This window comes from Lepus europaeus, chromosome 19 (genome assembly GCF_033115175.1).
Source record: "Lepus europaeus isolate LE1 chromosome 19, mLepTim1.pri, whole genome shotgun sequence".
Lineage (NCBI taxonomy): Eukaryota > Metazoa > Chordata > Mammalia > Lagomorpha > Leporidae > Lepus > Lepus europaeus.
The window spans coordinates 14,297,621-14,325,495 of NC_084845.1; the positions used below are offsets into that span (position 1 = coordinate 14,297,621).

At 42.2% G+C, this 27,875-nt stretch overlaps 1 protein-coding gene across 4 annotated transcripts in view; it reads left to right on the top strand.

Annotated features, from left to right (window-relative positions):
- Positions 1 to 3,782: 3,782 nt before the first annotated feature.
- LOC133747816 (zinc finger protein 568) overlaps positions 3,783 to 27,875 on the top strand; it is a 187,629-nt gene continuing 163,536 nt past the window's right edge. The window contains exons 1-5 of one of the 4 annotated variants that reach the window (XM_062176192.1): positions 3,783 to 4,199; positions 5,155 to 5,341; positions 8,671 to 8,797; positions 9,139 to 9,234; positions 23,048 to 27,672. In XM_062176192.1, coding sequence (XP_062032176.1) covers positions 5,309 to 5,341; positions 8,671 to 8,797; positions 9,139 to 9,234; positions 23,048 to 24,405 — 1,614 coding nt within the window. In that variant the 5' untranslated portion in view covers positions 3,783 to 4,199; positions 5,155 to 5,308 and the 3' untranslated portion in view covers positions 24,406 to 27,672. Of the gene's footprint in view, positions 4,200 to 5,154; positions 5,342 to 8,670; positions 8,798 to 9,138; positions 9,235 to 12,215; positions 12,292 to 23,047 lie in introns of those variants that run through there. The other 3 variants (XM_062176193.1, XM_062176194.1, XM_062176195.1) reach the window with 3 other exon arrangements.

Below are 27,875 nucleotides of genomic sequence, written 5' to 3' on the forward strand. Positions count from 1 at the left end.
ACACACCAAACACCAGAATTAAGAGAAAGGTTTATTGTCAGGTGGGGGAAGCCTGATGGACCAGGGGAGAGGAGGGGAGAGTAAGAGAGAGACGGATCAGGAGAGAGAGCACGTGTGCTGGAAGCAGTTCCTGTTATACATTTGCAGGGGTGGGAGGGAGCTGGGCAGGGAAGTAGGAGAAGCGAATCCCATTAGAGTGGAGGTGGAGCTGACACCTGTAGTTGGGCCAAGGTGCTTACGACAGACCGACTGACCGACCGATTGATCGAAGCTTACTATGCAAGGTGGCCACGGGGCCAGAGCCTAAGATGGCATCCGTGGCGTAGATGGTACCACAGATAAGACTGCGCCATTTTTACTAACAGTTTTTTTTTACAGTATTACTCATTTTCCATATTTAGTAAGTTAACATTTAGTATAGTTTAGCTTTGGTCTGCCATCTTAGTATTTATTTTCTTCCTTTTTGAAGGAATTCTAGATTCACATGTAGTCTTAAGAAATTACTGAGAGGGGCTGGCGCTGTGGCTCAGCGGGTTAACACCCTGGCCTGAAGCGGCCATCATGCCATGTGGGCACCGGTTCGGGACCCGGCTGCTCCGCTTCTGATCCGGCTCTCTGCTGTGGCCTGGGGAAGCAGTGGAGGATGGTCCGGGTCCTTGGGCCCCTGCACCCGTGTGGGAGACCCGGAGGAAGCTCCTGGCTCCTGGCTTTGGATCGGCGCAGCTATGACTGTTGTGACCATCTGGGGAGTGAACTGGTGGATGGAGGGCCTCTCTCTCTGCCTCTGCTCTCTCTCTGCCTCTTCTCTCTGTGTGGCTCTGACTTTCAAATAAATAAATAACTAAATAAATCTTTTAAAAAAAAGAAATTACTGAGAGAAATCACATGAAACTTTTTATCCAACTTCCCTCAATACAACTCTTATAAAATCATAAATATATAACAACCTGTATATTTATATTTATACACTCAAGATGTAAATATTTCCATCTTCACAAAAATTCTTCATCTTGTTTTTTATTTTTTAAAAAGACTTATTTATTTGAAAGGTAGAATTGCAGAAAGAGAAAGAGAGAGATCTTTCATCCACTGGTTCACTCCCCAAATGGCCACAACAGCCTGTGCTGGGCCAGACTGAAGTTGGGAGCCAGGAACTTCTGGGTCTCCCATGTAGGCACAGGGTCCCAAGCAGTTGGGTCATCCTCAACTGCTTTCCCAGGCCATAGCAGAGAGCTGGATTGGAAGTGGAGCAGTCAGGACTTGAGCCAGTGCCCATATGGGATGCCAGTGCTGCAGGTGGAGGCTTAACCTATTATGTCACAGCGCCAGCCCCTCTTTCTAGTTTCTTTAAAGTAGAAGATGAAGTCATTGATTTGAAACCTTCCTTCTTTCTAATGTAGGTATTTAGTGTTACATATGCCCCCCTGAATACTGCTTTAGTAGCATTCTATAATTTTTAAAAATTGGTGCCCAGACGTATAATAGTTATACATATTTATGGATTACTGTATGGTATTTCAATACATGTATTCAGTGTATAATGACAGGTAGCTGGCATATTCATCATCTCAAACATTTATCTTTTTTTTACGTTGGAAACATTCAAAATCCCACTAGCTATTCTGAAATCAGCAATTAGTCATTGTCAACCATGGCTGACAATTGTGCTACAGAGCATAGAAAGTGTTATGGATTAAACAGTACTTGGCTCCCCAAAAATCATGTAGATATTTAAGCCCCAAAATCTTGCATTAACAGTTAATGGATTAATGCTAATGGTTGATGGATTAGGGTGGACACTTCATCTGATGATAGCAGACGAGAGGTGGGGCTAGTGGGAGGCTTTTAGTATCACTGGGGGCTTGCCCTTGGAAGGTAGTTCTCTTGAAAGGGTTGGCTTTTTAAGTGGAGTTTGGCCTAGCTCCTCTCTCTGGTTCTTGACTTACCATGTGAGCTTCCCTCTGCACATGCTACATCATAGCTAGCCTCCACCAGATGGCCCACTAATGGAGCTACCTGATTTTGAACTGTGAACCTCCAAAGTGTTAAGTTGAAACAAACCTTTTCCTTCCCAAGAAGCTCAACTAAGGTGTTTTAGTAAAAGTAATGAAAGCTAATACAGAAAACTGGTACCGAGAAGTGGGATATACCTGAATATGTGGAGTTGGAAGAATTTGAAGAAGCAGACTAGAGAAAGTCTAGAATGCTACAAACAGTGCCATTGGTGATTCTGATGAGGCTTAGAAGACTGGAATGCTGGTAGAAGTGTGGACAGTAAAGGCCATGCTGATGAGTTTTTCAGATGGAACTAAATATTCTATTAGGAACTGGACTAAAGATCACCCATGCTGGGGCCGGCACTGTGGTGTGGGGAGTAAAGCCGCCGCCTGCAGGGCCGGCATCCCATATGGGTGCTGGTTTGAGTCTCAGCTGAAAGCAGTGGAAGATGGCCTAAGTCCTTAGGCCCCTGCACCCTCATGGGAGACCTGGAAGAAGCTCCTGGCTCTGGATGGGCACAGCTCCGGCCGTTGCAGCCAGTTGGGGAGTGAACCAGCGGATGGAAGATCTCTCTCTCTCTGCCTCTCCTTTTCTCTCTGTGTAACTCTGACTTTCAAATAAATAAATAAATCTTAAAAAAAAAAAAAAAAAGATCACCCATGCTACATGGTGGCAGAGAATCTGGAGTGTGACTTCATGGGAGGTTGAACTTAAGATGGTGGACCCCGTGTTTGGTGGAGGACATCTCAAGGCAGCCAAGCGTTCTGGCTGCCTGCGTGTTGCTTGTTAATGTTACTGCTAGTAAGTTTTGCAGTGGAAATCAGGAGCAAATGGGAGCAGAGCACGAACAATTTCAGCCTGTCCAGAGAAGGAAGGAAGAAAAAACTTGTTTGGGACAGGAAATTGAGTTAGAGAAACTATTTTCTTTAAACGGATTAGTGCAAGGAAAAGAAAACCAAGTGTTTATGGGCAAGACGATCAGAGAAAGACTCGGAGGGCATTCGGGGATCTTAAATGTCCCTCCCATTACCGGCCAGAACTGCTTCCTGAAATCCCAGGGACAGCTCTGGATTCTGGCTTGTTGGCAGAGTTCTCAGAGGCCACTTCAGTCCGGACTCGACAGGGTGCAGGAGTGGCTCCTGTTGGTGGCAAGCCTTGGTGTGGTCCAGGTGAAGCGGGCTTTGCAGGTGTGCAGAATCCAAGCTATATGGTCACGGTGGCTTCTACCAAGTTTTCAAAGGCAGGCCTCTGAGGCCAGAAAAGAGTTGTGCTGCAGGACTTGGGGGCCTGCATGGAGTGTTACAAAAATGAAGCTACAAGCGTGGAGCTTCAGAAGAAATCTCAGAAAAGTAAAGGTGCCAGCCATGTCAGGCACGCACCAAGGAATATGGCAGGCAAACCCGGGAAAGCTGCAGACGCCAGCATTAGTCTCAGAGAGCAGCCATGGGGGCCTCCACCTCGAATGCAAAGGATGTTTCAGACAAACTTGGGGTCCAGGCAGACACCTGTCACAGGGGCGGAGTCACAGCAGGGTGGCTAGGAAATGCCAAGTGGAAATGTAGGGGTGGAGCTGCGTTCAAGTAACCAACTCCAAAGCAATAACGCGGGCGGCGGGGAGCAGGACCGGGCGGAAGGAAGCAAAACGCGCTTGCGCACTCTATCTCCCGGCACTCCACTTTTTTTCCGGCATTCCAGTAGGATTCTAGGAAGTCAGCCACTCTTGTGTAGTAGTGCAGTGTGCGCGCCCAAACCGCCCCCCCTCCCCCTGCAGTTAGGTTGTGGCTGTGTGTTGGTAACGGAGGTAGGCCGAGCCCTGTGCTTGCACACCGTTCCCTGTGACACCCGGCGCAGTACCGGTGCCCGGCCCAAGCTCGGAGCTGAAAGGAAAACGGACTTTCGGACTCTTTTCTGGAAGACCGGGGGCTGAGGGAGTGCGAGGATGCGGTGCCGAGGGGGCGGTGCTAGCAACCCAGAGCGGCGCGGAGCCGGGGTACGCGGACTCTGCTGCGGACTACATTTCCCAGTGGCACCCGCGGGAACTGGGCCGTCGGTCCCTTTGTGTCCTCCGGAGGCCTAGGCTGCTGAGGCGCTTCTTTCCGGGCCGGCTGTATTTGGGTTCCCCGTAACTCTTAGACGGGGCGTGAGGCCCTAGTGGAGGTTTCCGGGCGGAAACGCGCTCTTTCCGCAGTTCAGTTCTGCAGGTAGGGAGCGGGCTGAGGAGTGGCCTGTGGGTCACCCTGACACCGACCCCAGGCCCCTCTCCGTGTGAGACTGTCACCACACTTGCCTGTCTACGCCTATCTGTGTGACTGCGGGTGTGGGTCGATGATGGGTGCCCTAGAGCGTAAGGCTGTGAGTGCGGCAGGGTTGTGCGGGTACCCGCGGCCTCTTTGTGACTGGGATGTGTGAATGACACCGTCGGCTGTGATACCGTAGTGTTCGAGATTTGGGGTCTGGGGGAAGGTGTCCGGGTGAAACTGCCCACGCCCATGGCGTCTGGAGCAAGCAGCTGGCACTGTAGTTTTTAAGACTGGATATGTGAGGGTACTGAGTGATAACCGGGTGACACCCAGTATCTGCTAAAGCCACCCAGGTGGTGTCATTATGCCACCAAGTGTCAGAATCACTGATTGATTGGAGAGTAGCCCTGAGGATTCAGGCAGCCTTGTCTTTGATGTTTTAACATTTTTATTTACTGTTTCAGTTTTATTTGAAGGGGGTGGGGAGGGAGAGAGAGAGATTCCATCTACAAGTTCACTCACCCAAATAAATGCCTGAAACAGCCAGCGCTGGGCCAGGTTGAAGCCAGGAGCTGAGAACTCCATCTGGGTCTCCCAAGCGTGTCAGGGACCCAAGTACTTGAGCCATTACCTGCTGAATTCCAGGGGTGTGCATTAGCGGGAAACTGGAATCAGGAAGAGTTGCGGCTGGAACGCTATGGAATGGGCCATGCCAACCAGCGTATCAGTTGTCTCAACCGCTGTGCCACGTGCCCACCCATTATCTTGATGTGATTATTTATTAGTTTTGTGACTTTATGTAAGTGATGAAGTTTCTCAGAGTCTTGTTTTGTAAATATCTATTTATTAAAATAAAAATTAGGAAGTAATTTAGGCACAGATTAAAATTCTATGCAAAAAAAATTCTTCATTGGAGGAAAGTTTACAGCAGGAGGAGAGAGAAGCGCAAAGAGCCCAGACTGGTGATTCTGGATGCTGCAACACAAGCCGCGTTGCTTGTATTTTCTTCCCCGTCTCAGTCCTCTGAGGACACTGCCATTTCTCAAGAGAAGAGCCAGCAGGAAGAAAGAATGGCTGTGGGACTGCTTAAAGCCATGTACCAGGTGAGCTGGTGTTTGCTCTCTTTCCTGAAATACCTTCCAGGTTTTCAAACCAAGAACACATTAACTTCCCTTTTGCTGAAACTTTTCTGGGTAACCAGTCTTGCCACTTCTGAAAACCCTCCAGTGGAGCTCCTATCTCAGATAGGGTCAGTGTGGAAGTCTTGGCCAACAGGGCCCTGTGTAATCTGGTCCATTCCTATCCCTCTGACCTGATCTAATTTCTCTCTCCTGATCTTCAACGCATGCCCCCTGTTCCAGCCACAGCAGCTTCCTTGTAATTAGTTGAGAATGTTCTTATTGCAGCTCCTTGCACTTGCTGTTCCCTCAGCCTGAATAACTGTTCCTTCAGATACAGAAACAGGTCAACGTCTTCATTCTAGTTCTGTCCCAAACGTCATTCATTCACTACATGCTACTTAAGTACCTATTAATTTGGGTGTCCCAAAGCTTAGTCCCTGAGCCTCTTCTCTTATACTCACTACTTTGTCTCATGGCTTCAAATACCATTTATGTGCCAACAGTTACTTTTTTTTTTTTAAAGATTTATTTATTTATTTGAAAGAGTTACACAGAGAGAGGAGAGGCAGAGAGAGGTCTTCCATCCACTGGTTCGCTCCCAGTTGTCCGCAATGGCTGGAACTGTGCTGATCTGAAGCCAGGAGCCAGGAGTTTCTTCCTGGTCTCCCGTGTGGGTGCAGGGGCCCAAAGAGAGCTGGATTGGAAGTGGAGCGGCCAGGTCTCGAACCAGTGCCCATATGGGAATCTGGCACTTCAGGCCAGGGCATTAACCTGCTTCACCACAGCATTGGCCCTGCCAATAGTTACTGATATACAGCCTGGACCTCTCTCCCAAATTTCCTGGTAATGAGGCAGGTTTTCATATAGGAGTATAGGCTCAGATGCAGATAAGAGTATAAATGTTGTGGAGAGAGTTTGAGGAGATTCTCTTTGAATGGCTTTGTTTTCTCAGTGAAACAAAGTAAGATCATCAGATGAGAGTAGTGGAATGGAAGGAGGAATGGAAAGTTTGAGCAGAAAGTCAAAAACATCAAATATTCATTTATTAGAGTGGGAAAGAATGGACTAGGGAAATGTTGGTAGCATTTTGGCCCACTTGAGGGTAAGGATCATTAACTTAAACTAATTAGCATGGTGGGTATGATTTTCTCTAGCAAAGTTCAGCTTCTTAGGGTATAGTCACAAAATAAACTAAAAGAGGGATTTAGTTTAATGAGGTGGTTACAGTTACATGAGAGAGGGGTGGGGAAGTTGAACAAATGGTTGTGCTAGGAAGTGAAGGTATGTGGGCACGAGGAACAGTGAAACCAGTGAATCGTTATGTTCTTGTAAGGTCAAGAAAATTTTCCTGATTGAGAGTGTCAGAGAGAAAATTGAAATACAAAAGGTGGAAATGAGAGTGGGCTAACTGGGATTATGGAGAATTTGGAACTTACTGGTAGTGACCAGGTCTGCATCCTAACCGTGGAGGAGTGGAGGACACGATTATTGGAGGAGAGTGGGTGTCAGAGAATTGAGAGGCCAGGTTGTTGGGGGTGTTTCTTATATGGATATGGAAGTGACCAGATTATGATAGGAATAGCACTGGAGACAGTGGCAGTAGCCTGGTGCTGAAGTGTTCAAGCCATGACAGAATTCCTGTCTTTGATTAATTGTAGATAACTAAACTAAGGAGAAATTTCCTCTGATCTCGTAATTTAAAATTAGTTGTTTTTAGTGAGGTTGGGGGAGGAAATGGTCTGGAAACAGATAGGAGGAGCAAAGAGGTTACCTGCCTCACCTCTCACTTCAAGTGCTGTGGTACAAGCATTTTCGGAAATAAGACTTCCCCCCGACCCTCCCCCCCAACTTCCGATGACTGTGCGTCAGAGGAAGGAATCTTTGCACCTAGAAGCCACTGTAGCTCTCTGTTAAAGTTTTTGAAATTTAATGCAATTGAATATTTGCTCTGCCTAGTCTAGCACAATTTTCAGAGGTATAGCAAGCAATTTCTGGTGTCATTGGCAGAGGGTGGGAGAGCAGTTACAATTATTCTTATTTATTTATTTATTTATTTTTGACAGGCAGAGTGGATAGTGAGAGAGAGAGACAGAGAGAAAGGTCTTCTTTTTGCTGTTGGTTCACCCTCCGATGGCTGCCGCGGCTGGCGCGCTGCGGCCGGCGTACCACGCTGATCTGATGGCAGGAACCAGGTGCTTCTCCTGGTCTCCCATGGGGTGCAGGGCCCAAGCACTTGGGCCATCCTCCACTGCACTCCCTGGCCACAGCAGAGAGCTGGCCTGGAAGAGGGGCAACCGGGACAGAATCCGGCACCCTGACTGGGACTAGAACCCGGTGTGCCGGCGCCGCAAGTGGAGGATTAGCCTAGTGAGCCGCTGCGCCTGCAGCAGTTACAATTATTATTATTATTTTTAAGGAGTGCTTTTATTTGTAACATCTGTCAGTGGGACTGATAACCCTGTTATATACCTTTTTAAATTTTTGGTTAATGTGTTCTGCTTGCTCATTTTAAAGTGGGTACAGTGCATTTTTTTAAAAAAGGTTTATTTATTTGAAAGTCAGAGTTAGGCAAGGAGAGAGAGAGAGAGAGAGAGGGAGGGAGGGAGGGTCGGTTGGTCTTCCATCCGCTGGTTCACTCCCCAATTGGCCATAACGGCTGGAACTACGCCCATCTAAAGCCAGGAGCCAGGAGCTCCTTCTGTGTCTCCCACGCAGGTGCAGGGACCCAAGGACTTGGGCCGTCTTCTACTGCTTTCCCAGGCCATAGCAAAGAGCTGGATTGGAAGAGGAGCAGCTGGGACTAGAACTGGCGCCCATGTGGGATGCCGGCACTGCAGGTGGCAGAACTACCCGCTGTGCCATAGCACCGGCCCCTACAGTGCATTTTTGATCCTCTTACAGCTTCTTGAAATTTTCAAACCATTCATTCATTAATTCAGTTTATTCAACAAGTATTTGAATTTCTGATCATGCCAATTACTATTTAATTGGGGATATAGCAGGACCAAAGCAAAAATATATTCTGCCTTCATCACGCCTACATTTTCACTGGGAGTGGGGGAAGACAGACAATAAATAAGCAAAATAATTAAATGCTGTGGAGAAAAATAAAACAGGATTAGTGGAATCATGAAACGGAGTAGGAACATTGCTGTTTTCATATGGAATGATCTGAGGAGTACAAAGGCCCTGAGTGAGAAAATGATTGACATATTTGCAGATGTAATATTAGGGAGAACCCAGTGTAGTGGGGTAGACTAAATGAGGTGGGTGTGGTAAGAGCAGAGGTTATTTCATTTATTTTATTTCAGGAGTTGGTGACCTTTGGCGATGTGGCTGTAGACTTTTCCCAAGAGGAGTGGGACTGTCTAGATTCTTCTCAAAGGCACCTATACAGTAATGTGATGCTGGAGAACTACAGTGTCTTGGTATCACTGGGTAAGGATATCTTCTCCTTGCAAAATTGAATTTCTCCTCATAAGGGACTCCTTGCTACACTAGTGTGAATTTTTTGATAGTATCTGCAATGCCTGGTTGAATGTGTGTTCTCTGTGCCAAGTAGATGGGTTAGTAACTACGGAGTTGGTAATGGATAGTTCTGTTATTGAATTATGCCTAACACATTAGCTTTCCCATCCTTCTAATACATGTCCCTGATAAATTTTTCTTTGACTTAGTGTAAGCTCCCCACCCCTACTCCTTGCCATGATCAATAGGTTGGTTGTGTGTTCTAGGACAGCCATAGCATGATCCAGTTCTGTTCCTTTTCATGTGTGCAGGACTTTGCTTTTCTAAGCCAAGCGTGATATTATTGTTGGAACAAGGAAGAGAGCCCTGGATGGTGAAGAGAGAGCTGACGAAAGGCTTGTGCTCAGGTGAGTGAAGAGGAACTAGGCAGGCCAAAACCTTTGCAGGTGACAACTCAGCTTGACTCAAAGGTATTGCCCTTTCACTCTTCATGAGTGGAACTTCTGCTCAAATGTTCTAGGTTTTAATAATAACTTGACCTTTTAGGATTTTGTTCCTATTTGCTATTTTTAATTGTCTCTGTTTTCATACTTTGTCCTCTCCATTCTAATAGCTCATTTATCTATTCTCTGAGTTGTGTTTCCTCTCAGTTTCATAAGCCTCTTCCAATTTTAAAAAATGTTTTCCTAATCTGATAAACTTTTGAGCTCTATACACAGCTGTAAATGAAGTACTAGGCTCAAACCTTGCCTGATATTTACATGCAGTGACTTTTAGAAAAGTTACTTAACTTCCCTGTGGTTCTGTTTTGTCACTGTAAAGTGAGGTTATACTTTTAGTGTTTTAAATAATTTCATCTCATCTCATACTAAGAACTCTCTCGCTGTTAGCTGCTAGTAGTAGTAAAAGCAACAGCAGCAGTTATAGAAACAGTACGCTTCCAAAAGCCACATTATTTCTCTGAAAGATCAAGTTTATTCATTCCTTTAAACAACATTACTAAATTTGCAATTTAAACAAGGTACTTGCAAGGTGCTGGGGTATTTTACATACAGTTTACAGTTAATCAAACAGTTGATAGGCTAATAGTAGAGATATGACATAGCTGTACTGTGGTATATCTGAAGAGAAAGCTGATGTAAAAGAAGCTCACAGAAAAAGGTAAGAGGCAGGATTTCTTAGAGGATGATGGTCTTTAAACAGCAGCTATAAAAAATCTGAGGGAAAAGAGAGTAAGAGTGTGGCTTTTTGATATGGGAATGATTTTTACATCGATACAGGAGGCATTAAGGTAAATGGAAGGGGTCCAGCATTGTGGTGTAGCAAGTTAAGTTTCCACCTGTGATGCCGGCATCCCATATGGGCACTGGTTTGAGGCCCAGCTGCTCCATTTCCAGTCTAGCTCTCTGCTAATGTGCCTGGGAAAGCAGTAGAAGATGGCCCAAGTCCCTGGGCCCCTGCATACTCGTGGGACTCCCAGGAAAAGTTCCTGGTTCCTAAATTCGGCCTGGCCCAGCCCTGGCCATTGCAGCCATTTGGGGAGTGAACCAGAGGATGGAAGATCTCTCTCTCCTCTTTTCAAATAAATAAAAAATAAGATTTTTATTATTATTATTTATTTGAAAGGCAGAGTTACAGAGAGGAAGAGGCAGCGGCAGACAGAGAATCTTCCATCTGCTGTTTCACTCCCCAAGTGGCCACAGTGGTCGGAGCTGGGCCAGGGCAAAGCCAGGAGCCAGAGCTTCATCCAGGTCTCCCACATGGATGCAGGGAACCAAGGACTTGTACCATCCTCTGCTGTCTTACAAGGTGCTTCAGCAGGAAGCTGGATCATAAGCGGAGCAGCCAGGACTCGAACCAATGCCCATATGGGATACCAGCACTGCAGGCAGCGGCTTTATTCACTATGCTGTAGCGCCAGCCCCAAAAATAAAATCTTTAAAAAAAAAAGGTAAATGAAGGCCTGATACTCGATAATTGTATGTATTTTTGTTAACACAACTCCCCAGCTTACCCCCACCACCTCTGCCCAATCTTTTGTGTCTTTGTTCAGATTTCACAGAAAAAAATTTGATGTGAAACTTTAATGTCAAAGGATATATTATGAAGTTTTATATATTATTTATTATTAAATAAATCATATCCATCAATACATATTAGCATATATATGTAGTCTAAGTAATAATAAGAACAATACTTCATGGAGATACAGAAAATTGTCCATGTCATTTCAGGCGCTTGAGGGCCCCTGCCTAATGATGTATGATGCCCCTGCCATGGCTCATCCTCTCCCTTCATTGGGGTATCTGTTACCCTGAAGTTTTACTTATCACTTCTTAGCTGTTCTTTATCTGTACATGTATCCTCAACTTTTTATGTATGGAAATATATTGCATATGTAATCCTGTGACTTTTTTCCCAACTCAAAATTATATTTGTGAGATTTCATCCATGCTGATTTCTATAGTTCTGGTTCACTGGTGAAATATAATATCTTCCATTGTATAAACTACAATTTATCCTTTGATGATCATTTGAGTTAAGGTTTATGCTGCTATAAATATTACTGCTATGAATCTTGATATTTTATATATTTTCTCCTAATCTGTGGCTTTTCTTTTCATCTCTCTCTTTCTCTCTCTCTTTTTTTAAAGATTTGTTTATTTGAAAGAGCAATAGAGAGGGAGAGAGAAAGATCCTCCATCTGCTGGTTGACTCCCCAAATGCCAACACTAGCCAGGGGTGGGCCAGACTGAAGCAGGGAGCTTAGGACTCCATCCAGGTCTCCCACATAGCAGGGACCCAAGTACTTGGGCCATCAGCTGCTGCCTCCCAGGTGCATTAGCAGTAAGCTGAATTGGAAGCTGGAGTTAAGACTTGATCCCAGGCACTCTGATATGGGATGCAGGCATCCCAAGTGTGGCATAACCTGCTACACCTCAGCATCTTCGCTGTGAACCTTATTATACATGACTGCTGGTTCATATATGCTGGTGCTCAGTTAGAAAAATTACCAAGGAATTTACTAGATAGGGCTATTTAAGCTTCCAAAGCGCTTATACTAATTCATATTTCTAACAGCTGTATGTGAGAGTTCCCATTGCTCCACACCTGGAATTGAAAAATTACCAAATTTTTTTGCCATCTTGGTGTGTGGGAAATATTATATGCAAATACTTTAGTATATTACTTTCCTTGATTACTCTAGAGATTCTTTTCATATTTATAGTTTTTCTTTTGAGACATGCCTGGTTGAGTCTTTCTCATTTAGGGGGGAAGTTGTCTTTTATATATATATATTTTTTTAATTTATATTTTTGATATTTTGAGACTCTTCGTTCTGAGATCAAAAGCCTTTTCTAAATATTTCCCTTCTGTATTTAGGTCCAATTGGAATGGATTTTTGAAAATTATTTGGTGTAAGAATTTAATTTGTGCCTTAGGTAAAAAACAAAATTTCAAAGGTATTTCTTGAATAAATTATCTCTCTTTACCTGTTGTTCTGAATGTTATCCCCTAATATCTTAATTGTTAGTCTCTATAAGTCTGATTTTGAGCTTTATTCTGTTCTATTGATCTCTATTTCCTTATATCAGAACCACATTGTCTTTTTTTATTTATTTATTGTTTTGACAGGCAGAGTTAGAGAGAGAGAGAGAGAGAGAAAGGTCTTCCTTCTGTTGGTTCACCCCCCAATCCGATCCCGATCCAAAGCCAGGAGCCAGGTGCCTCCTCCTGGTCTCCCATGTGGGTGCAGGGCCCAAGCACTTGGGCCATCCTCCACTGCCTTCGCAGGCCACAGCAGAGAGCTGGACTGGAAGAAGAGCAACCGAGACAGAATCTGGTGCCCCATTCGGGACTAGAACCCGGTGTGCCAACGCCGCAGATGAAGGATTAGCCTAGTGAGCCGCAGCGGCTACATTGTCTAATAAAAATGCTTTAAGACTGAATATCTGTTAAGGAAAATTCCTACACTTTGTTTATGTTCTTCAGAATTTCCCTTTTGCCTTTTGGCTGTCTGAATAAAGTGTAGGGCCAACTTGTCAATTTCTATTAGTAAATCACAAAGAGATGTTGACTTTATGATTCAAGTTTTATGTATAATATAATTAGTTTTCAAAATTTTTCCATTAGTAAACATGGGATAGCTCTCCATTGATTTAGACTTTTTCATTTCTTTCAATATTTTTAAATTTTCTCCATAAAGGCCATGTACATCTTCTGTTACGTTAATTCCAAGATGTATTAGTTTGTTGCTATGTTAAATGTTATGTTTTTTATGTTTGTTTGCTCATATGTGGAAATGAAACTAATTTTTAAAAAATATTTATTTATTTATTTGAAAGTCAAAGTTACACAGAGAGAGGAGAGGCAGAGAGAGAGAGAGAGAGAGAGGTCTTCCATCCGATGGTTCACTCCCTAATTGGCCGCAATGGCCGGAGCTGCGCTGATCCAAAGCCAGGAGACAGGAGCTTCTTTTGGGTCTCCCATACTGGTGCAGGGGCCCAAGGACTCGGGTCATCCTCTACTGCTTTCCTAGGCCATAGCAGAGAACTGTATCGGAAGTGGAGCAGCTGGGTCTCGAACTGGCGCCCATATGGATGCCGGCACTTCAGGCCAGTGCGTTAACCTGCTGCACCACAGCTCTGGCCCCAAAACTAATGTTTTAAAAAGATTTTATTTATTTGAGAGGCAGAGTTACAGAGAAACAGAGAGAGAGAGAGAAAGAGAAAGGTCTTCCATCCATTGGTTCCCTCCCCAAATGGCCACAACAGCCAGAGCTGGGCTGATTGAAAACCAAGAGCCAGAAGCTTCTTCTGGGTCTCCTATGTGGGTGCAGGGGCCCAAGGACTTGGGCCATCACCCACTGCTTTCTCAGGCCATTATCAGAGAGCTGAATCAAAAGTGGAACAGTGAGGGGCCCACGCTGTGGTATAGCGGGTAAAGCTGCCACCTGCAATGCCAGCATCCCATATGTGTGCTGGTTGGAATCCTGACTGCTTCACTTCTGATCCAGCTCTGTGCTATGGCCTAGGAGAGCAGTACAAGATGGTTCAAGTCCTTGGGGCCCTGCACCCACGTGAGAGACTTGGAGGAAGCTCCTGGCTCCTGCTTTCGGATCAGCACAGCTCCAGGTGTAGGTGGCCATCTGGGGAGTGAACCAGCGGGTGGAAGACCTCTCTCTTTCTCTCTCCTTCTCTCTGCCTCTCCTTCTCTCTGTGTGTAACTCTGATTTTCAAAATAAATAAATAAATCTTAAAAAAAAAACACCCAAAAAAGAAGTGGAGCAGCCAGAACTTGAACCAGCGCCCATGTGGGATGCCAGCACTGCAGGAAGAGGCTTAACCTACTATGCCACAGTGCCAGCCCCATGAAATTAATTTTATACATTGACCTTATATCTAGCAACTTTGTCTGTCTCCCCTGTTCATGCAAGTAATTTTTACATTTCTTTTAATTTTCTGTATGGGAAGATGTATATGTGAGCATGGCATTTTCTTTAAGTTCTTTAATTTCTTTTTTCTATTTCCCTTTATTGTATTTCTAGTGTGGTATTAATTAAAATAGTGATAGCAAGCATTTGTGTTCAATTTTGATCTCTGTGAGAGTACTTTTAATATTTTATTATTAACGTTCTTGATTCTAAAACTTTTTGTTAAATATCCTTTATTCCTGTTTGCTAGTTTTGCTTGTGGAAGTCTTTTGAACTTTTTTTTGGATTTTTTTTTTATTTGAAAGGCAGAGTTGCAGAGAGAGGAAGAGAGAGATCTTCCATCTACTGGTTCACTCCCCAAAATGGCCCAAGCTAGGTGCCCAGAGCTTCTTCCAGGCGTCCCACATGGGTGCAGGGGCCAAACACTTGGGGCATCTTCCGCTGCTTTCCCAGGCACATTAACAAGGAGATGGATCAGAAGTAGAGAAGGTAGATCTCAAACTGGCTCCCATAGAGAATGCTGGTGTCGCAGGTGGAGGCTTAACCTGCTATGCCACAATGCTAGCCCCAATTCTGATTTTTAGTAACCATTTTCCAGCATTTGTAGATGATTAAATGGTATTTCATCTGTTAATGTGGTGAATTACATGTTATATTTTCAATACTGAAGTAATTTTTTTTAATAAATGGTAGCTATTTGGCTCTGCATATTACTTTGTGGCCCATTTTTTTATGATTTATTTATTTGGAAGAGTTATAGAGAAAGAGAGATAGAGGTAGAGATCTTCCATTAATTGGTTTCTTCCCCAAATGGCTGCAACAACAAGTGATGGGCCAGACAGAGGCCAGGAACCAGAAGCCAGGAGCTTTTTCCAGTTTCCCACGTGCGTTGCAGGGCCCCCAGGTACCCCGTCTTCTGCTGATTTCCCGGGTGCATTGGAAAGGAGCTGGATGGGAAGTAGAGCAGCTGGGATTTGAACCCGCATTCAGATGGGATGCCAGCATTGCAGGTGATGGCTTAGCCTGTTAACACAGTGCCAGCCCCTCAGTGTTACATTTCTGAGATCATCCATCTTTGAATCTTTTCCATTTATAGTAGTTGTTATTTGAAAATTTTTCAACGTCTTTGTGTTTTTATTATTGAGGTTAGCTTCAATGTCCTCTTCAGCTACTCTTGTCAGATTTTGGAATCAAAGTTGTACTATTGTAAAATCTGTTGTTAGTGTTCTTCTTTTTTCTTCTAGAAGAATTTGTTTTAAATCAAAATTACTTGTTTTTTGAACTTTTGGTAGAACTTTGTTCATCTTAGTCTGAGATTTTTTTTTTGTGAAAAGAATTTAAACTAATAGTTCAATTTGTTATGATGTAAGATCCTAGGTTTTCTATTTCTCCTCTAATCAATTATGACATTTTTTTCTTTTTTTTAAAAGATTTTTATTTATTTATTTGAGAGGTAGAGTTACAGACAGTGAGAAGAAGAGGCAGAGAGAAAGGTCTTCCTTCCGTTGGTTCACTCCCCAAATGGCCGCAACGGCCGGAGCTACGCTGATCTGAAGCCAGGAGTCAGGAGCCTCTTCCAGGTCTCCCATGCTGGTGCAGGGGCCCAAGGATTTGGGCCATTTTCTATTGCTTCCCCAGGCCACAGCAGAGAGTTGGATTGGAAGAAGAGCAGCTGGGACTAGAACCGGTGCCCATATGGGATTCCAGCACCGCAGGCGGAGGATTAACCTACTGTGCCACGGAGCCGGCCCTGTGACATTTTTTTTTCTAAGAATTTATAATTTTCAGGGCAGCTTTGGCATAGTGGTAGGATGCTGCTCGGGATGCCTGCATCCCATACTGGAGTACCTGGTTTGCAACCTGGCTCTACTTCCAATTCCAGTTTCCTGCTAATTTGCACTCTAGTCAGCCTGTCACTCACATGGGAGACCTAGATTGAATTCTAGGCTCCTGGCTTTAGCATGGAGTGAATCAAAATGGGGAGTGAGCCAGCAGATGGAACATCTGTCTCTCTTTGCCTTTCAAATAAAGTGAGAAAAAATAAAATTTTAAAAACTATTTTACAGTTTTCATGTAAGTATTCACATTTATTAGATGAAGGTTTTCTTCATTCTCCCTGACATAAAGTTGGTAAGGAACAGGAATTTTGACTGGAGGTTAGGATGCGGCATTAAGAAGTCTACATCCCACCCTGGAGCCCGAGATCAAGTCCTGGCTGAAAGAGTTTACATTTCCTATTTCTCCCATAGTCAGCTATGACTTGATTCCCCCTAAAGATTTATAGTTTTGATGTAAGTGTTCGAATTTATTGGATGAAATTGTCCATCATTTTCTTTCATCTGAAGTTGGGAGGGGATGAGTGTGTTTTGTCTAGCAGTTAGGACACCCATTAAGATGCCCATACTCTGTATTGGAGTGCCTAAGTTCAAGTCCCGGCTCTGTTTCCAGTTCCAGCTTCCTGCTAATGCTGTACTCCAAGGAGGTAGCAGGTGGTGGTGACTCGAGTAATTGGGTAATTGGGTTCCTGCCACCCATGTGGTGGACCCAAACTGAGTTCCCATTTCCCAACTTTGCTCTGGCCCAGTCCTGGCTCTTGTGGACATTTGGGGAATGAACCAGTGGGTAGGAGCTCTCTGTCTCTCTTGATCTTTTTGCATCTTTCTGCCTCTCCAGTGAATAAGTGACAAAGATGGTAGTATAGGTCATTGTGACCTTTTCATCCCTGAAAAAGTCTTTCCAAGAGGTTATCTGGTTCGTGTGTGTGTTTTCAGACATTTACACTTCATTAATCTATAATTTATCTTTCTAAAAATTTCATGTATTCATCCACTTTATTATTTTATTCTACTTACATTTCTTTATCGTAATCTTTTTTTAACTGTCAAAGTTAAACAATTCCTTGCTTTTGAGACTTCTCATTTTATAATAGAGATTTAGGGCTATATTAGTAATATATCCCAGGTGTTTTGTTATATGACATTTTTTGTTTTTGTGCATATCTAAGCATTTTCTAATTTGCATTGATTTATTCTTGATCTGTGAATTATTTGGAAGTTCTAAATTTAAGATTTTTTTATTTGGTATAAATTTAGTTGCATTATGGATAGAGAATTTGGTCTGTTTAATGTACATTCTATGAAACCTTTTAGACTTTATTTATGTATGTCTTGGGGCTAATTTTGGTAAATATTCTAAGTGTCCTTGAAAATAATATGTTTTTATAGTTGTTAAGTACAATATCTGATATATGTTCATTGGATTAAGCTGTAGATATACTAGTCAAATTTTTACTCCTATTGATTTTTTTTTTTAATCTCTGAACAATCAGTTACTGAGAGACATAGGAAAAATTACCCTGGTGGTAAATATATACATTTTCTTGTAATTTTGACAGCTACCTCTTTATAATTTGAAGATATTTTATTTTGACATATTTTTAGAATTGTTTTATCTTTCTGGTGAATTCTTACATTGTTATCCTTATCCAGTGATTATTTGATATTGCTTAATATTTCTTAAAGTTAAATCAGCCTTTTGTTAATATTTACTTGGTGTAGTTTTTTCTACCCATTTAGTCTTCTTTTAAAGTTTTAATTATTTATTTGAAAGGAAGAGTTACAAAGAGAGAGAGGGAGAGAGAGAGAGATATTCCATCTACTGTTTCCCTCCCTAAATGGTCACAATGGCCAGAGCTGGGCAAATCTGAAGCTGGGTCTCCCACATGGGTGCAGGGGCCCAAGCACTTGGGTCATCTTCCACTGTTTTCCCAGGTGCATTAGCAGGGAACTGGATTGGAAGTGGAGCTGCTAGGACTTGAACCAGTGCCCATATTGGATGCAGGTGGCTGGCGGCGTTACCCACTGTGCCACAACACCAGCCTCCCATTTAGTCTTAACCTTTGTGTATTTCTTTTATAAAACACTATATAGGTGGGCCGGCACTATGGCGTAGTAGGTAAAGCCATTGCCTGCAGTGCCGGCATCCCATATGGGCGCTGGTTCCTGGCTGCTCCACTTCTGATCCAGCTCTCAGCTATGGCCTGCTTGGGCCCCTGTACCTGCATGAGAGACCCAGAAGAAGCTCCTGGCTCCTGGCTTCAGATTGGTGCAGCTCCGGCCATTGTGGTCATTTGGGGAGTGAACCAACGAATGGAAGGTTCTCTCTCTCTCTCTGCCTCTACCTCTCTGTAACTCTGCCTTTCAAATAAATAAATAAATCTTAAAAAAAAAAAAAAAAAACGTATAGGCAAACAGTTGTTAGTCCAGTCTTTATTTTTATTGAGTGTGGGACAGGGGAGAACTAGCACTCTTGTTCTCTGGTTCACTCCCCAAAAGCCTGCAACAGCCAGGAACTGGGCCAGGCTGAAACTGGGAGCTATCACTGTTGTCTCCCCAGGATCTGCATTAGCAGGAAGTTGGAGTCAAGAGCTAGAACCACTGAACCCAGGCACTCTGGTATGGGGTGCAGGCATTGTAATCACTATGCCAGATTCTTGCCCCATAATATTTATCTTTTAAGTAAATAATGGTGGCCAGTTAAATTACAGAGTTGGGTTTATTTCTACCCTCTTATTTCCTTTATAAATTGTACTTTTAAAATTTTTTTTCTTGTTTCTTTATTTTTCCCCATCTGTTAATTTTTTTAAAGATTTATTTATTTATTTATTTGAAAGGTAGAGTTACAAAGAGGCAGAGGCAGAGGCAGAGTGAGAGAGGGGGGCGGGTCTCTATCCTCTGGTTCTCTTCCCAAATGGTTGCAATGGCTGGAGCTGAGCCCTTCCGAAGCCAGGAGCCAGGAGCTTCTTTCAGGTCTCCCATGCAGGTGCAGAGGCCCAAGGACTTGGGCCATCTTCTTCTGCTTTCCCAGGCCATAGCAGAGAGCTGGATTGGAAGTGGAGTAGCTGGGACTCAAACCAGTGCCCATATGGGATGCTAGCACAGCAGGTGGTGGCTTAATCTGCTATGCCACAGCGCCAGCCCCCTCTTAATTAGTTTTTCTTTTAAGATTTTATTTATTTGTTTGAGAGAGAGAGTTACAGACAGAGAGAGGAAGAGACAGAAAGGTCTTCCCGTTCACTTGTTCAATTCCCAAATGACCACAACTGCCAAAGCTGGGCTGATCTAAAGCTAGGAGCCAGGAGCTTCCTCTGGGTCTCCCATTTGGGTGCAGGGGCCTGAGGACTTGGGCCATTGCTGTTTTTCCAGGCCATAGCAGAGAGTACTTCATTGTGGGTGACATGGGCATCTTTTTTTTTATTATTTGACAGGTAGAGTTACAGACGGTGAGAGAGAGACAGAGAAAGGTCCTCCCTCAGCTGGTTCACTCCTCAAATGGCCGCAATGGTCGGCACTGCGCCAATCCGAAGCCAGGAGCCAGGTGCTTCCTCCTGGTCTCCCATGCGGGTGCAGGGCCCAAGCACTTGGGCCATCCTCCACTGCCCTCCTGGGCCACAGCAGAGAGCTGGACTAGAAGAGGGGCAACCGGGAATAGAACCCAGCGCCCATATGGGCTGCCGGCGCCTCAGGTGGAGGATTAACCGAGTGAGCCACGGTGCCAGCCAACATGGGCATCTTAACTACATCTTAGCCAGTAGGCTAAACAGTACACCCCCCCCAAAAAAAAAAAAAAACAAAACAAAACAAAAACTCACCCATAAGTTTTATGTGATATGTTTTTATTTTCATTCACTTTAACATATTTTCTAATTTCCCTTCTTAAGAGAATATTTATTTATTTGAAAGGCAGAATTACAGAGAGAAAGAGAGAGATCTGTCCGTTGGTCCACTCACCAAATGGCTGCCAGGGCTGGGCCAGGACTAGACCAGAAGGAAGCCAGGTGTCTGGAACTCCATGCATGTCTCCCACATTGGTGGCAGGGGGCCCTAGCACTCAGGCCATCTTCCAGTGTTTTCCCAGATGCATCAGCAGGGAGCTGGTTTAGAAGCAGAGCAAATGGGCTTCAACTGGTTCTCTTATGGGATACTGATATTGCAGGCAGCGGCTTAAACCATTATGCTACAATGCCAACCTCCCTTGTGATTTATTTTATCCATTGGTCCTATGTTATTTAATTTAATTATATTTGTGGATTTTTCAGTTTCATTTCACTATGATCAAACAAGATACTTATTATATAATTATGTAATTTCAAACTTTCTAAACTTTAAAAATTTGTTTGTAAGGCCTCATACATACTCTATGGCTTAACAAGTATCTGGAAACATTTTTATTTTTAATATACTTCAAGATTTAAAAAATAGTTCTTGCAATGACTTTGCCAAACTGAAATTTGAAAGAGCAGTGTTCCACAAATCACTTTCTTCAGATACCAGCCACAAATTTGGGGTCCCCAGAGTGCCTATCACTTCTTCCTACCCTCAGATTTAGTGATTCACTAGAATTACTGCCTTCTAAAACTCACAGAAGCACTATATTACATTATATATATATAAAACGTAATATATCATATATATGTATATATAAATTAAATTTTAGAGTCAATTTTGAAAAGCAGTAGAAAAAAAGCATAAAGATAGCTAATGTCAGGAAGATATCTTTAATATTGACAGCAAGTACCACCAAGAGGCACAGTGCCCTAAAAATACTTGTAAGCTTTACAAATGAGCAAAACCTTTTAAATTCTAATGAGGGATTCCCCCCAGAAAAGTGTGTATAAGGATAAAGAGGTGCCACTTGCTTTTGAATATAAAGAATTAACGGCCGGCACTGTGGTTTAACAGGCTAATTCTCCACCTTGTGGTGCCGGCACACTGGGTTCTATTCCCGGTTGGGGTGCCGGATTCTGTCCCGGTTGCTCCTCTTCCAGTCCAGCTCTCTGCTGTATTTTGGTGACATTCTTGCCTATTATATTTCAATATCTTATGTTTTCATAGTAATATATTTTACTTTTTTCATAATAATCATGAAACTAGTTGGATTTTACTATAACCTTTAATATCTGGTAGTGTTAATGTTCTCAGCCCTGACTTATTTTTTGTTTCCCTTTGCTCCCAGATCTCTTTCACTGGTTTCTTCTTTTTTGCCAGGTATCTCAAATATAGGAGTGCTCTAATATTCAAACCTTGCTCCTTTAACTTCTGTTTATCTACGCTCATTCCCTTTGTAATACAGTTTCTTTAAATAGCAATTATGTGCTGGCAGCTCCCAATTTTAAATCTCTAGTCCTGACCTGTCTCTTAAACTCCAGTGTCTTTTTCCTAGCTGCCTAATTAATGACTCCGTTTTGAGAGGACACCTTAAATTTAATATGATCGAAATTGAACTATATCTTCCATGCCTTCTTGTCCAAACCTGCTGTACCCATGGCATTTCCTATCATTTTTAAAATAACTATTTATTTTATTTGAAAGTCCGAGTTACATAGAGAGAAAAGGAGAGGCTGAGAGAAAGAGAGGTCTTCCATCCGCTGGTTCACTCCCCAATTGGCCGCAATGGCTGGAGCTGTGCCGATCTGAATGCAGGAGCAAGGAGCTTCCTTTGGGTCTCCCACACGGGTGCAGAGGCCCAAGGACCTGGGCCATCCTCCACTGCTTTCCCAGGCCATAACAGAGCGCTAGATCAGAAGTGGAGCAGCTGGAACTTGAACTGCTGCCCATATGTGATACCGGCATTGCAGGTGGTGGCCCTACCCTCTACGCCACAGCGCCGGCCTCTCCCTATCATTGTTGATGGCTGTTCTGTTCTTCCATGGCTCAGACCATAAACCTTGAAGGCACAATTGCTTCATCTCTTCCTTTCACTTTCCATATCCAATCTATCTTGGGTCTACCTGTAAAATACACCTTGGATCTGTCTACCTCACTATACCTCTGCTGATATTTCCCTGGTCTAAACCACTGTTGTCTCTCACTTGAATTACTATAATAACAGGTGTCCTTAAGTCTCTGCTTGCTTTCACCTTCCAGTATTTTCAACCAGATCTCATTCCTCTACTTAAAACACTTCAGTATCTCTCCATCACACTGAGCACAAAAGTGAAATTCCATAAAGGGCCCAAAAACTTCTCTGCTTACCCTTTACCACCTGTCTTCATCTCCTGTTACTCAGTCCTCCCCAGCCACACTGTTCTTACTATTCCTCAAACATACCAGACGTGCCTTCTACTTTTGGGCCTTTAAAGCAGCTTCTACCCAGATGCTCTCTTCTCAGAACTCTGACTGTTCTTGACTTTCTTCAAATCTATATTTAAATTTAACTTATTAATGATTCCTCCCTTGGACTTCACCAGCACTCCTAATATTACTTGCCTTACTTTTTTTTTTTTTTTTTTTTGCTGTAGCACTTAGTAATTCCAACTTACAATAAAATTTACTTATGATTTAGTTCTCTCTAAGAAAATAAAGTCCATAAAGGTAAGGATCTTTGTTTATGATATTGAAAGCATATAGAACAGTGACTAGTACAAGGAAAATATTTGTTCAGTGTATAATTTTAATGAAGTAGCTATAAGAATGGAGATAATTTCAGCATATGTATTAATAATACACACAAAATTATAACCAAGTCCAATCATATCGTTAATTTATTCTTGTCCTGATATTTCCTTTTACTGATTGTCCCAAATTCTAATCATTCCTCTTCAACTTTCTGTGTGACCTATTTCAAGTTTCTATTTTGGCACATTAAGAACTAAAACACTATTGTTTTTGTGGTTCTTTTTTTCCTATTAAATTCACAGACTTTACTTTACAAATGTACTTTCATAAATGTACTTTTCTTGTATACAATAGAGGAGACTTTTTTTTTGTCTTATTATTACTTTTCAGGCTGGGAATCTATGTGTGAGATTGAAGAATTAATCCCAAAGCAGGGTCTTTCTGATGAACAGTCATCCAGGAAGATAACGGATAAACTTCCAAGTTATGGCTTTGAGCACTCCAGTTTGAGAGAAGAATTGACATGTAAGGACCTCTTTGAGAGGCAGTCAGGAAACCAGAAGGCAGGTTTAAAGGAAGAGACAGTCACTTATGAAGAAGGTCTTGTTGATGCAAGACAACAGGAATATAAAAAATCTTGGGAAAGTTTCCCTCAAAACACGCTGCTTCATACACAGCAAATAATCCCCAAAGAGGAGAAAGTACGTAAATATAACAAGCATAAGAAAAGCTTTAAAAAGACTGTAATGGCCATTAAGCCCAAGACTGTTTATGCTGAAAAGAAACTTTTGAAGTGTAATGACTGTGAAAAAGTCTTCAGCCAGAGCTCATCCCTTACTCTTCATCAAAGAATTCATACGGGAGAAAAGCCCTATAAATGTGTGGAATGTGGGAAAGCCTTCAGTCAGAGATCAAATCTTGTTCAGCATCACAGGATTCATACGGGAGAAAAACCCTATGAATGTAAGGAATGTAGGAAAGCCTTCAGTCAGAACGCACATCTGGTTCAACATCTGAGAGTTCATACGGGAGAAAAACCCTATGAATGTAAGGTATGTAGGAAAGCCTTTAGCCAGTTTGCCTACCTAGCTCAACATCAGAGAGTTCACACTGGAGAGAAACCCTATGAGTGTATTGAATGTGGGAAAGCCTTTAGCAATAGATCATCCATTGCTCAACACCAGAGAGTTCATACTGGCGAGAAGCCTTATGAATGTAATGTCTGTGGGAAAGCATTTAGCCTTCGTGCATACCTTACTGTCCATCAGAGAATACATACCGGAGAGAGACCCTATGAATGTAAGGAATGTGGGAAAGCCTTCAGCCAGAATTCACACCTTGCTCAACATCAAAGAATTCATACTGGAGAAAAACCTTATAAATGTCAAGAGTGTAGGAAAGCCTTCAGCCAGATTGCCTATCTTGCTCAACATCAAAGAGTTCATACTGGAGAGAAACCCTATGAATGTATAAAATGTGGGAAGGCTTTTAGCAATGACTCATCCCTTACTCAACATCAGAGAGTTCATACTGGAGAGAAACCTTATGAATGTAATGTTTGTGGAAAGGCGTTTAGCTACTGTGGATCCCTTGCCCAACATCAGAGAATTCATACTGGAGAGAGACCTTATGAATGTAAGGAGTGCAAGAAAACCTTCAGGCAGCATGCACACCTCGCTCATCATCAGAGAATTCATACTGGAGAGTCACTCCCACCACCCAACCCAGCAAATCACCAAGTTCTATAAATCTATCCCCTAAATATTTTTGGAATTTATACTCTTCTCTTTAATGTTGTCACCCTGGCCTGAGATTCCTCTCGCCTAGATCACTTTAGAGCTTTCTAAAAGGTCTCCGTGTATCCATTTTTGCTATCCTTAAATCTGTTTCCTACAGCACACCCAAACTGACCTTTAAAAATGCAAGAATATACATGTCACTCTTATGAGTTAGAACTTTTTTTTTTTTGGCTTGCTGTTGTCAGACTGATATCTACAGCCTTTAAAATTGTCTATGAGGCTCTCTGTTATCTAGGTTTACATACCATTCAGCCTTATTTTATTCCAGACTCATTCTCTGGGCACTAGGGACTTCCAGGAATAAGAGCTTACATTCTGGAAAAACACAGTTCTACCACTATATGACATTGTATGACTTTGACCTGCTAGACTTACATAAACCTCAGGGTTTTAATTCTTAACATGGGAATAATAAATGAAATATTGTAGAAATGTATTAAGTGAAATAGTGTCTGTTGTAAATTGATACTTGTTAAATGAGAAATTTGCATGTAAAGTACTTCATGTAGTCTGTCAGATATAGTAAATATTCAATAAATAATAATAGCAATCATACACTGAGTGCATATTATGAACCAGGCAATGTTCTGCATACCCAGTACATATTAACTCATTTATTCCTCACAACTAAAACAAAATTGCTTTATGAATAAAACATAATCCATGGGAAGCATCAGATCAAAATTGGAAAAACCTAAAAATTTCAGAATGTAAGTGGAAATCTTTGTACTCCAGGTGAATAGTTGTAGGAATATAAAGTTGTAGAAATATAAAGCTTATAACCACTTGTAGGAAGTTTCCAAAGAGAATGAATGGATAAACTAAGTTTAAATAAAAACAGGGGGTGGGTAATGTGGCACAGTGAGTTAAGCTACTTCTTAGGAAGCCCACATCCTATATTGAATTGCTGGTTCAAGTACTCAATCCACTTCTGGTCAAGCTCCCTGCTTATGCACCTGAGAAGCAGAAGATGATGGCTCAAGTACTTGAGTTCCTGCCACCTACATGGGAGACCCAGACGTAATTTAGGCTCCTGACTTAGCCTGGTCTAGCCCCAGATGTTGTGGTATGGCCATTTGCAGAATGAACCAGCAGATGGAAGATCTCTCTCTCCTCTCTCTCTCATATTGCCTTACAAATAAATAAATATTTTTTAAGAAAAAGGAAAATTGCATTCACTGGAAGGAACGCGGAACTTAAATTTAGATCAAAGAATAGCAATGATCACAAGACTAAAAGAAACAAAGAGAAATCCATTCAGTCCCATAAAAAGGTGCCAGACCTGAGTAATTGTATAGGTGAGTCTGGGTAATTTTGAAATCATGTAAATTCTCCCATAGCATAGAAAAAATACACAATTTCTAAGTTCTTCATTCAGTGGTTGCGAATTTAAAATCACATACATTTTTTTCCCTGTAAAGATTTATTTAAATTGAAAGTGTTATAGAGACACAGAGAGCTTCCAACCTCTGGTTCACTCCCCAGATAGCTACAACAGCCAGCATTGGGCCAGACTGAAACCAGGAGCTTCCTCTGGCTTGCCCATGTGGATGGCAGGGGCCCAAGCACTTGAGTCATCACCTGCTGTCACCAGGTACACATAAGCAGGAAGCTGGAGTCGGGAGCAGAGCCTGACCTCGAATCTAGGCACTCCAAAATGGGATGCGGACATTCCAAGTGGTGTCTTAACCACTGTATCAAGGTCTTACCCACTGTGAAGTGTAAATTCTGAAGAATAAAAACATTAGCGAATCTAATATACTTAGAGAAATTCTGCATGTGATACTGATAGTTTACATCAGAAAAGGTGGATTTGAAAGTATTAGAGTAAGTAATTATAAAGGGAAATGAAAAATAAACTGTTTCAAAAACATCATATTGGAAAAAGCATCACAGTGCCCAATTACCAAAAAGATGTAGAACTATAGGAACATTCATACAATGCTACTAAAAGTAATTGTATTTATAATAATTTGGCAAGATCTAGTGAAGTTGGAAGATGTGACTCTCTTTGACCCAGAAATTCCATCCATAAGTATTTACAGTCTTTCATGTTTGAGGGAGATGTGCATGAAGATTCACCACAACATTATGACAATGAAAAGTCAAAATGTAAATTAAAATGAATGGAGATAGTACTATCAGTGTGGATAAATCTCAAAAATAGTATGATTAGGATTGAACTAAAGAGTATTTGGGGGTGAGCGTTGGTACAGTTGTAAAGACACTGCTTGGGATGCGCACATTCCGTGTCAGAATGTCTGGTTCAAGTCTCAGCTACTCTTTCTAAACCAGCTTCCTGCTATTACACACCCTGAGGGGGCAGCAGATGATGACTCAGAACTTGGGATCCTGCTAACTACGTGGGAGACCAGGACTGGCCCAACCCTAACCATTAGGGGCATTTGGAGAGTGAACCAGTGGCTGAAAGATGTTTTTCTCTCTTTCTCTCTGTCTCTGCCTTTCAAATAAAAATGAAAATAACTTTAAAGATTATTTTGTATAATAGAGTGCCACATAAGATTTGGAAACATTATCAATGTCTACAGTTTCCATTGCTAAATACTATATAGGAAAAATCTAAAAGCATTCATGGAAATAATTAGCAGATTAAGAACAGTGGTGACCTCTGGGGAGGAATAAAATGAGATCAGGGTAAGGGTGCAAATGGAAATATGCTTACTTTTTTATTCTAAAAAAAATAAGCAGATATAGGCAGGTGTTATGATGCAGCAGGGTAAGCCACTGCTTGGGATGCCACATTTCATATCTGACTGTCTGGGATCAAGTCTGACCTCTGACTCAACTTCCAATTTAATTTTCCACTAATGTACCTGGGAAGTAGTAGATATTGCTTGAGAACTTGAGTTACTACTACCCATGTGGGAGGTCTGGATGGAGTTCCTGGCTCCTGGATTCAGCCTGGCCCAACCTCAGTCTTTGCAAACATTTGGGGAGTGAATTGGCACATGAAAGATCTCTCTCTCTCTCCCCACCCCTCTCTATCACTTTGCCTTTCAAATAAATAAAACTTCTAATATATAAATAGATAGGCAAATATAAGCAATTCTTATCATTTGATGAGGCAGATTGTGCTTTTATGAATTGGCTGTTATGCATTGTACCTTTGGACACCTTGCACTGTATTCTTAAACTATTTCATGATAAAAATGGAGAACATTTACAATCACTGATTTAATGTGTTTTATTAATAAACCCAGCTTTTCTAGTTTAATTTCTAATTTCATTCTATTGTGATTTGTAAAAATACTTGGTATGTTTTCATTTTTTAAATTTATTGATGATTTTTGTGGCCTAATATAAAATCCAGGTATACTGAGGGAAAAAATGGGTATTCTGATGTTTTTGGGTATAGTGCTGTATATATTTTTATTAGCTCCCATTGGCTTACAATTTAA